Source organism: Phalacrocorax carbo, chromosome 7 (genome assembly GCF_963921805.1).
Source record: "Phalacrocorax carbo chromosome 7, bPhaCar2.1, whole genome shotgun sequence".
Classification (NCBI taxonomy): Eukaryota; Metazoa; Chordata; class Aves; order Suliformes; family Phalacrocoracidae; genus Phalacrocorax; species Phalacrocorax carbo.
In genome coordinates, this window is record NC_087519.1 from 55,007,216 (window position 1) to 55,018,473 (window position 11,258).

Genomic DNA, 11,258 nt, shown 5'->3' on the forward strand with positions numbered 1-11,258 from the left:
GCTGAGGTTCTTTGCTTTCCTTTGCAGTGTTTGGCAAAAATTAGGGTCGGAAACCAAAGTCTTTAGCCAACAGCCAGAGAGACCTTTGGTCAGACAGTGAGAAGTTGGGGGAAGCTCTTAAGTGAGCTGTGTCCTGTCATAGACTAAGATGCCTCCTCCCAGATTTCTTTATTCGCTGGTGTCCGAGAGTGAGGTGAGGATAATGGATGCTTAGATTTAGCCTGTGTATTCGGCATTTGTTTGCCAGGATGCTCTCATGCAGAGATTCAAATTAAATTAAAAAGCATCCCCACACTCCACAGTTTTTACTTCCTTTTGGAAAGGATACTGAAGTCAGTTTTGGGTATTCTCTCTCGAGCAGTATTAGATTTCAGTTAGATTTTAGTTACACTGTGGTTGATTAGTATGCAGGAGCACGCTGATAGATGGTACATAACTTAAACCCATACATCTCTCTCTTAGTACTTTCATGTTGTTTGGGTCTTTTTCACCTACAAAGAACGAACAGTAGAAAGTTTATTATGCTAATGTTGAATTACTCTTCATGCTGGCATGAACGTGACTGAACCTTTCTAACATCAGCCTGGTTTGCATTTAGATAAAAGATGTTCACAAAATCCAGAATGTGCCTTTGTTCCTTACCAATCCAAGGGTACCTGTGGTATCTGGGTAGATTTCCCTTAAAATAGGGCAGACCTGCAGCTTGTATAAATTGTTGTACCTCTGCTGAGGTTAACCAAGGCATCACAGCTTAAACTGCATGGTGCTCTGCTCCAGAGATCAGTTACAGCTGTAACACAGACAACTGCTAAACACTGTGTTTCCAACACGAAGCAGAGATGGTGCTAAATGACTTCCATATGCTCACCGAGGCTGTATTCAAACCTTGGGAGGATCAAATTTTAGCCTACCATTTCCCTTCCTAAGGTCTATAATGTTATTCATCACTGTAGTTCTCCTATAAAAATTGAAAAATATTCAACACTCTAAGAAAACCTGCTTTTCCTAAGTGTTTTCTGATAACATCTTCAGTGCTAGAATCTGAGTACTGACTTTTTTTATTTCCTCCTTCCAGCTTACTGAGGCAGGTTCAGGTATCAACTGCTTGGACTCCATGTGCTGCTTCTCAGATGGGGAAACAGCATGCACATCTGTTAGAAGAATGCTGGAACGACTAATGGGAAGATGTAGTCCAGCCCGGGTCAACAGGTGTGGCATTTCTCTCAATAGCCTTTGCTGCAGACGATTCTCCTATAAACTGGAACCTGATGAGCCTGCAGCAATAGATGTCTAGCAAACCAGCTGCAGGTTTTGCTTATTTAAGTAGGAAATGCAACTCTTTATCGTACTTTTTTCATCCTAAAAGATCAGTTTCTTGTTTCTTTTTGAGTGCTTTCTTTTGGGATGGGGAGGGGGCAAACAGTTTTCAAAAGCTTTCTGTTAAAACGTTTAGTTTGGCTTAGTACAAGTTCTTGTGTTGTATGTATCGTAACGTCTCAATTTGTATATTCTTCTCTTTAGAAAATCAAGCCTTGCTGCTGGTTTTGGTCTACTTTTTATGATATTTTTTTTTTGCCTTCACAAATCAGGAGTTGTTTGTAAAGTCGAAAGACTTCCCTTTGGTTCTTGATGTACAACCTCCAAATATTTACCTTGGAGCTTGCGTTACTCCTGAAGATATACAAAAGGCTCACATTCCCCCCTTAAGTATAACTTCATTGTTAGAAGGAGAGTCTTTAAATCTTTCAGCCATTGATTGATATGAAGATGAAATATTTTTGTAGTATAACTTTTATAATCTATTTCTAAAATCAGAGTAATTGACAGAACAGAGCCTTCAGGTTCTAAGAATTTTAAATTTTTTTTTTTTCGGTTGTAGAAGGTTTATTGTCAAGATCATGTGTGCCATTCCAAAGTACGTGCTAAATCTTTTTCCTTCACAAACCTCGGTGGGATAAAAGCACGTTAGTGTAATCAAATGCATCTAAGGAGCAATACTGCTCTTGCAGTCAGCATAACTGTGAGAAAAGCTCTTACTAAACCTGCTAACGTGCCATCTCCCTATTTCCAAATAAAGAGGGATAGCTGACAAACATGGAAATATTTGGGGGTAGAAATAAAAATAGTCTTTTGTACATCGTAATCTCTCAGTCCCTGAATGATATCGTGGTCCTTCGCTGGTGAAAAGGCAAACCTGAAAAAGTTGCCCTTCACATGTTTTCAAGGAAACTCATTTTGTATTTGAACAACTTTATCATTCATTTCGGTATAAAATCTTGTGTGGGTGATTTTCACTGACAAGCCTTGTCAGTTCTGGTTCTGCCTTTCGGCATTGACTTGGTCTGTAGTACCTCTCTGTTTTGAACTCCTGTGTTGGACACGGTGTCCGTGGTTTTGTTCATTCTCTCTTCTGGCTTGCATATGAAATTTATTCGATGGTTCTACAAATCTAGGGTATGATTATGCAAAATGTTCCATTCCATATGACAAATGAACTGTTATGATTAAGTACATTTTATTTCAAACTCTTGCTGTATAGAAAGCGGGCATGATGTACAAAATAAACAATTTAATAGAATTTTTAATCTACAAGATGAGCATTTAATTGGTCTAAAAATCAGCATTTTGATAGCAGATGCTCTAAGTTTTTGGGGTTTTCCCTCCCACCCCCCTTCTCTGTAAAACTGCTTTCCAAATGAGGAACTTCTCATTCTACTTTTTTTTTGTTTTTTTCATTTATTGTTACCCAATTAGGGCAGACTTTTAGTTAGCATTTGCCTTAGTAATGTGTAGCCTAACAAGGTAGGTATTCCGTGTTTTATTTTGTGCAATGCATTTACATTGTTTTACAATTTCTGCTTTCTTTCACTCAATTTTTCTTAAAGAACTCAAAAATATTTATTGATGATAACTCATATCTGACAGAATATTAAACACTTCTTGAAGACTGCTTTTTTTCAGGTTTCTTGTCTGCTTACCTCATGTAATTTTCAGGTGAAGCTTCACTGAGCTGAATAATGTTAGAGGTGTTAGATGACAGAAGTTAGTATTCTGTTTAATGAATATGCAAAACTATCTTGGTGCTACACTAAGGGCTTCAAGTTCTGTAGTTTTTGCTTCTGCCTCTGGTTGAAATTACTTTGAACCATCTTCTAGTTTCGCTTAAATTTATGTACAGTACAACTAGAAAAGACACTATTTTCAGTCTTGCTTTCTTCAATGACTTCAGTTCCCTCCACTCAGCATTGAAACTTAAAATCTAGTCTGAAAGTCAAGGTGCTAGGACTGGTTTTTCCCCTACGCTTTCCTGGTAATATGTGAAATTCTTAGTACTTTAAAAAAAAATTAACAAATTTTTTAAAACACATGAGGCAGTTAAAAGTTGTGAAATGCTGAAGATACAGTTAAGAAGTCTATTTGGTGATTTTTAAAAATGCTTGTAAAATTGTTTAGCTTTGTTCATGAGCTCAAGCTGCTTTGATTTTTACCTAAGGCTGGTATCTTCAGAAGAATGCACAATCCCGAACAGGATGGTCTTCTGTGGACTCGTGCTTTATAAAACAGCTGCTTATTCAACCAGGAGGTAGCTGCAAATTATTTTTGTTGAATGAAGTGATGCGCTTAAATATGTTTTCTGAGAGAGTGCTGTAGAATGAAGGGCACTAGTCAAAATAATGTTGCTGCAGCTAGCTAGTGTTTTATTCTGTCAAATATGATATTCTGTCAAATACGATAACATGAAATCAGACGTGGTGTCAAATTTTGCTAGAAACTTTGAATCAAAGCTGTACAAATGCTTGGAGTAGCGGATCACAGGAATATAGTCTCTTGTACTTAACTGCTTGTAAAATGGATTCAAGAAGTATTTTCCATAGTGTTGCTCACCAGCTAGAATATAAAATGTCTGTTGTCATGTGATAAAATGCATTCTTGTTTGTCCCATTAAGTTGTCTGTCAACTTGTCAGTCGCTCAAGTATTGAGAATGCTGGATCACATATATTCTTGTATGTATGTATTCTTGTAGGCTTCATTACGGAGTTGTTCGCGTCTCCCATTAGTGGTACTCGTGTCTAGGCATCGCATGTAAAAACTCAGAGAAACAGCAGATTTCTGACAGAGGCAAATTTGGAGGATAAGTTCATTATAGTCTCATTCCCTGCCTTCCAGCCTCCTATTTTTCAGCTTTTCACATAAAGTGCTATAGTATTGCTCATCCAAGAACAGTGTTTCTTTCTCAGTAGTAATCTGTCCTGAGGAGAAGGACATTGCCAGATCCCCTCTGAAGGCGAAGCTGTGACATGCTAGGTAGTTTGCCTTGAGTTTTAACTTAAATTTAACAGGAAGCGATGAAATGCGTGGCTGTAGATAGGTTTTGCCTACCCATTAGAACACCAGCTCCCTGGGTCACCACAGTTAGCTGGGTACACCACAAGGCTTTACTAGAATGACCGTAGGCTATATCAAACTGCAGTGTTCCCAGCCCCTCGACTTACACGTGCAGCCTTCAGATTCCCCTTGAGGCACAATGTTAAAAGTTCAGTTGTAAAACTGGCAAATAAACCTCGAGTCATTTTAGTTCATGGTGATGAAAATACCTGTAGCTGTGAGTAAACTTTGCCAGAAAGGTAACCATAGAATTGTTAATTACATAGCTGGCATGATTAATTGCCGTCTATTTTGAAAGGTTCGAATGAATTGCAGGAGCCTACATGAAATTAATAGCGTTACATTTGCCTGATACCACTTCTATCTTTTGCTTTCATAGACTGTTCTCCTCAGCTCTAGATTATTAAGTTCCCAGTCAGCCAAACTTCTCTTTTATTGTTACTTTAGATCATGGAGTTCATCGGATCCCTTCTATGCCAACGACAGAAGCATCTTGACTCTCTCCACAATGGACTCGCCCACTTGTTAATAGGGACATTTGTAAATGCCGTGTGGAAGCCATGAGGTGCTCACACACCTGTAGTAGGTTCTGAAGCGAGTTCAGTGCTGCGTCCCTGCCCCAGAAAAGCCTAGCATGACTTCTCGGTGCAAACGGTGGCTTGTCTTGTGGCCTGGCGCATGTCATCTGGACAGTCATTGCGTCCAGTATTTTTGCCTAATTGTATTCACAAATTGCTATATAATTTTTATTTGTAAGGAATGCTTCTTTACCTCCGACTGTTTCATCTTTTTTGTTACCGTATGAGCAGATTGGAACCCTGCATTTGATACTTGAGATGTCGCTATAGGTGCAGCGGCAAAATCTTTCTCCCCCCAACTCTGAGTGATCCAGTAGAACTGAATTTGCACAACAGAACTTCTAAAAGTTGCGGTTTTTTCATGATGACCCATCACCTTAAATACACGCGTTAATTTTCAGCTGTCTCTTACAGGTGCTGTCTTAGCAGTTTGCAAATCAACTGGATAGTTGCTATATTCTATAAACAATCAGTTTAGTAATTTTTGAGCGTTAAATACAATTTGAATATTTATGCAGGTGTATGAATGGCAAAATATTAGTCATTGCTTTGAAAAACACGTAACTTCTACAAATCAATAATTTGGAATAATAAGGGATATAACAGGCCACCGTTCTCTTAAAGTATAATTCAGAAGCCAGTCATCTCTTACGTCCTCTGTGTCTTGTTAACAATTCCTGATCTCGACATGGGAAAAATGTGTAAGAATTGGTGGCTTGTGCAGAAGTCTCGCTAGCATACATTTTTTTTGAATTGTTAATCCTTTTAAAGTTGGGGACTCTTTGCATGTCTTATTCTTTTTCATGTATTTATATTTGGTCATGTTGTACTTTGAAGATACAATTAATGGTTAATTATCTTCATATATCTGAAGGATCTGAGACATTGATGGCAATGTTTTGATACCTAAGTATGCCAATAAAACCAAAATGCACAGACGGAGCGTTGAATGGTACATCTTGCAGATACACCTGTTGCCCCAGTACGAACATGCCTGCATGTCTGGGGCTGGGTGGCAATATTTGCAGGTTCATTCAGCTGGGATGGCTAAAACTATTGGTTGTCTTTAGGTGTGGGAGATAAAATGGAGCATTGCCTTCAGTACGGAAATCTTTATGGCTAGAAGTTGGTAAAATGCTGCTGCTTCTGGACCCGTGTTTGGGAATCCAGTTGGAAGTCAGCCTCTGCCACTGAAGCCCCATCAATAACTGAAAGACAGTTAAAGATGTAAAGCTGCATATTAAAATAATCTCCAGGTGGAATAAACAGTAAATCAAATACAGACTGAAATAACACCTACAAGAACTTCTTCAATGAAGAGGTGGTTAAGTGCAGGATTTGGGCAAAACCAGTATTAGCTGCTCTCACCCTGCCTGCACAGGTTTCCACTGTTGGCTGAAGTGCTGCCTCCCAGGGTAGTTACAGGGCAAGTTACTTTGAATTTCATAATTCAGGCAGATGCATTTTACCCTCCTGGTGTGAGAGCTCAGTGGGGCCTGGGCTGCTGCCAGGGGAGCATATCCCGCTTGTTAGGGACATCCCAAAGTCTCCCAACGTCAGTGAGCGCCAGGAGACGAACAGAGTGCTCCAGAGGCTGACTTTCCTTCTATCAAATGCTTTGGGTGTTCCTTACCTATAAACAGCTCTGCTGTTCTTGTTCATGACTTCAGCGGTATTCTCAGTTCTCCTCTGGGACTTTATTTTTGCATTAATGGCTGGAGGCTTCACTAAACTGAAGGCTGCAGATACTGTGGGATTGTCAAGATCTTATTGTTCAGGACCACGCTTGTGTAGTAAAGAAACTGACACTGCAGCCTTGATTTGAAACTTGTGGTGACTGGAACATGCAGTACACGAGGGCCTTGTTCCACTGGCACACATGAAGACCAGGTCACACCTTGATTAAGAAGCTCTAAAAGATAATTATGAAACAGAAGAAACAAAATCAAAATACTGGAAATTTTCCTTTTTAAATAAGCACTTAATTCAGTGTCCATAGTTCACATTCATATCGTGCCTTCAAATGTGTAAGTGCAGTGAAGCTTAAGCTTGAAAACTTCGGTTGTACACTAGAGCCCCCCTGCTGAGTGTCCAGATGATGAAGAATCGCTGAAAATATTAACTCGTGACTCATCTGACTGCATAGTTTGAAACCTGGTTGCTACAGGGAGATGCAGTAAACTGATTGTCATCTCTCCAGTCCCTAAAAACTTTTATCCACACATGCAGTAGTAACAAAATACACTTGGGTTTCACCATCTTATATATAATAAATTTGTTTTTAAAATAATGATTTTCATAGTAGTTTCTCATTCTAACAGTCTTCTCAGGGCTGTGGATATCTAGGGACTAAAGGATTTTTTGAAATGTTCTAACCAGATATCTGCTGTTTAGCTGTATCATTTATGTCCAGATCAGCACTTCACGTCTCAGAAGTCCTTGTTTGTCCATGTCAGCCATAGCATCCTCATCATCCAGTCTGTTCGTGTGACCGTGTAACCTCATTCGTCTGTGTGGCCACTGCGAGGCACGTCGACACATAAACCACGGCTGATTTCGTAGAGGGCAGAGGCTTTGCTGTACAGCCCCGCTCCAAGCATTTGGATTGGCTCAGCTCTGTACGCAGTAGGCATACGCTATGTCGTCCGGCCTCTACCGCACAAATACCTTAATTCTGTTTGCACAAAAGAAGCATAGGCCAATATTTGAAGAATAACTTACGTTCATTATGTGTTTCCTTAAAACCTTCCGTGTCCTCTTCTCCCTTCCCCCACTTTCCCTTTCCCTAGCGTTTGTAAGGTTACCGAAGAAACATGCATGTAAACAATTCAGGAAGAACTTAAGAATCCATCTGTCGGCCAAGGTATATTTTTCTATTTGCAGTAGCTCTAAATCAGTAAGTTCTCATTTAGTAACAACCTAGAATGGGTTTGCATAAGACCAGCCATTTTGGCCTGACAAGTATTTTGGATGGAAGCGGTGACTCTGTTTTTGTACTGATGTCACACATATTTAGCGTTGCTTCTATTCAAGGAAGAAAAATGGAGTGTAGTTCTCTGACAGCTGAAGCGTACGACCCCCTTCACTGTGCGTTGGGGACAGTGCAGAAGTCTTCATGAGGAAGGCTGAACAAAATACAGCTAATTCAGTGTAACGCGGGCATTCATCTCCATTTTAGAGTGTGAATGGGTGAGGTGGAATGTGCCATAGAGGGGAAATGGTTTAGCTTTACCTCTTAGCCTTGAACACCATGATGTATGGCAGAAAAGCCTATAGTAGATGTTCTTAGTTAAAAGAAAGGAGTGGTGTTTAGTCACTTTACTATGCAGCGGCTCTGAAGAAGCACCTTCTCCATAACCACCTTCAGAATACGCTGGCGTTCTCAGCAGGTTTTAGTTCTTGTTCTGTGAAAAAATAGGGATTTTGGTACATAGAAAAAAAAAAAATCCGATAGTTTTGGTTGCCAAGCTTACACTTTTTGAAGGGTGCAGTGGAAAAGACAGAGTGGGAAGATGCTCTGAAGTGTTTCACAAACTAAAATGTAAATATTCTGCTTAAAATATTCAGTATATTTCTTAAGGTTATGGGGGAGGAGGAACAAAAAAAAAAAATGCAAAGGAAGGACTGTTGAAAATTTTGGCTTTACGTTTTCAGAATGATTTATTGTGTTTCTAGTGCAAAAGCTGATTCGAGGAAAAGATTATGCACCTTAGAATGCGTATTAGGCAACTTGTAATTTCATACTGAAAACCTTTGGTAATACTTTCAAATGTTTTCTTATGACAGTATAACTTCTATATTAGGCAAAAACCATTTTCTAGTGTGAGAAATGGCTCAAAGTCGTAGTCTACATTGTTTTTAATAGTTTTTATCTAGTACTGCTGTACTGCTGTTAGTGATTTTGGTGCAATTCAATCTTCAAAAATGTTCAATCACCACATGCTTCTGAACCATTTACTTTGAGCTTCTCTCTTTCTTGGTGTTTGATACCCAATAACTGTCGTCACTGCCTTGTTACACAGACACCATTGTTGTTTTAAAGGAGTTTTATTCCTGGAGCTGGGTGACCTGTTCAGTATGGGCTAATTTTAACCTCTTCGCTGTTCCGAAATTTTTTACCAGTTCAAAGACTTTCTCCTTTGCAGATGATCTGGGTGGTTTTCTGTGAACGTTTTTGTTGTTAGTTGTTTTTGTATGTTCTGTTTGCTTCCAGTGGCATGATTTGTCTGTTTTCTGCTCTCTTGGAATGACTCAATTTATAACAGGAGGAGGAAAGATTGGATGCTCGTCGCTGCATCGACTCTTGCCATCCGTTGTCGTAGAAGCGCATTTGCATTGGTATTTGCAAAGCTTCCGCTTTCCATAGAGTAATTTTTTCCCCCTTCAGCTGAATACTGCTCATAGAGGTGTTAAATAACTCAACAGCGAGACCTTGTGTGCTGCCCAAGCGTCTGTGGCACTTCGAAGTAGTCCCTTGCTCCAGCTGTTACCATGCTATGCTCCTGTCTTTCTTACAATAAGAAGCACATACGAGTGTCACCGCTATAGCTACAGCTTCTGTGTTGTTTCCAGTTTGTATAAATGCATCGACATGAATAAACCAGGAGGGACCATGGTCTAAAGCCATCTACAAGTAAGACGGGAAAAAGAAGAAATACAGTGCTGGTTGACACAAAGTATGACTTGTCTGGAAGAAGCCCTGACGTGCACCACACGGGCCTGTGGTGTATATTGATTGTCTCCTCAGCAGTTTTAAAGGAACTCATTTCATACATCAGTAGGTTCTCAACCGCTTTACATGGCAATAGGAAAAAGATAATCCATGGGGCCTATAGTTTAGGAAAGTAGAAAATGGTTAAAAATAAGACTCACTTGCAGGCATAAATAAGATACTGTTACTGCAGCAAAGAATATACTTTTACACATCCCAGTTATGATCCATGAGAGATTTCAGGTCCTATGCATACAAAAGTAACAAATCTAGACTTGTTTGTCACTGAAGCGTGACCAAGTTCTGCATTTGGAAACCTTGGATGATACAAGCTCTGCAAGCAGTACCTTTTACAGATGTTGATCCTTAGACAAAGAAGGGGCATTGACAACTGGAAACTGTAGCAATAATTAGTACAAAGAATTCTGGACCTCTGACACTGTGGCTGCCTCATGTTATTTTTGATTCTCTGACAGCGAGTCGGTGTGCTTGCTTATTGTACAGCTTGGTCAGTAGAAGTTGTTTTAAAAATGGTTTATGAAAATTATATTTATTAAACAAAACTTTCACTTCTAGCTGAGTCATTGTTTTAATTATGTGTTAGAGGAAAATACACCAGTGGCTGCTCCACGTGCCCAGGAGCATTCGGCAGCATGGCTGAAGACAGGTTCCCAGCAGGTGTGCCCATACACTACCCATATACATGCGTGCAGCGCCACCGCGGCTTGAGGAGAGACCCTCGAGCATTGACGTGAGCATGTATAGCCTCACCTTGCTGCCTTCTCTGGATGGGGAGACGTCTACAAGGGGAAGGGGAGACACCTAAACAAAGCCAACTTTACCCATCCATCCCCGTTTGCACAGAGGGGGTGTCCTTCCAGCAGCTGAGCGTGGTCAGTCACGCGCTTCAGCGCCCCGGGGCCTGCCAGGCACTTTCCTGTTCCTAAGGCAATGTACAGGCTCATCATTCTGATGCCTGCTAGGTGTCCTTTGAGTGCTTCAAGGCAGGAAGGCTTGAAACTTTATACTCTGAAGCCACAGAATTGCGTTGAGGGAGGAGCCAGTTGTCATTTTGTGCAGAACAGTCAAATTACAGAGAACTGGTTTTTAAGTTGAGACCTTGAAGACAAGTTAGTGGAAGACCTTCCAGAAGCAGGCAGTTGATATTTCTTTTTTATACCAGTTTAAGTGTCCAGATGTGGTTTTGAGTTGCTGCCAGGAGCAAAACCTTAGTGCTAAGGCATGCAGATAGTTGTACATGCTGGTACGACAACAGTCAGCAAAGTATTACAGAGCTAAGGCCTATTTCTGATAGATGAGCTTATAATTGCATCAAGTATTTCACAGTACAGTCAACGCCTCGTGCGCAGAGGGCTGAACGGCACCACAGTGAAAACCAAGCAGCATCAGTGTACCATACCCAAATAAAGCTACAGACTTCTGGCAACATCATTTAAATAAATTGTGAATGACAAGTTTATTAAATGCTTTCTTAAAAATCATACCTTTTTTAAATAGGGATTTCTCAGTAGGGGGGTTCATTGTAAAACAGTTTTGAAGGAAGTCATACGTTAATAAGACG

The 11,258-nt window shown here is 40.1% G+C and overlaps 1 protein-coding gene across 4 annotated transcripts in view; it reads left to right on the top strand.

Annotated features, from left to right (window-relative positions):
- Window positions 1–5,903, top strand: part of ATP11B (ATPase phospholipid transporting 11B (putative)) — a 68,159-nt gene extending 62,256 nt beyond the window's left edge. For 2 of the 4 annotated variants that reach the window (XM_064458069.1, XM_064458068.1), the window contains 2 exons: window positions 1,076–1,209; window positions 4,835–5,903. In XM_064458069.1, the coding sequence (XP_064314139.1) occupies window positions 1,076–1,178 (103 nt within the window). In that variant the 3' untranslated portion in view covers window positions 1,179–1,209; window positions 4,835–5,903. Of the gene's footprint in view, window positions 1–1,075; window positions 2,953–4,834 lie in introns of those variants that run through there. The other 2 variants (XM_064458067.1, XM_064458070.1) reach the window with 2 other exon arrangements.
- Window positions 5,904–11,258: the final 5,355 nt, after the last annotated feature.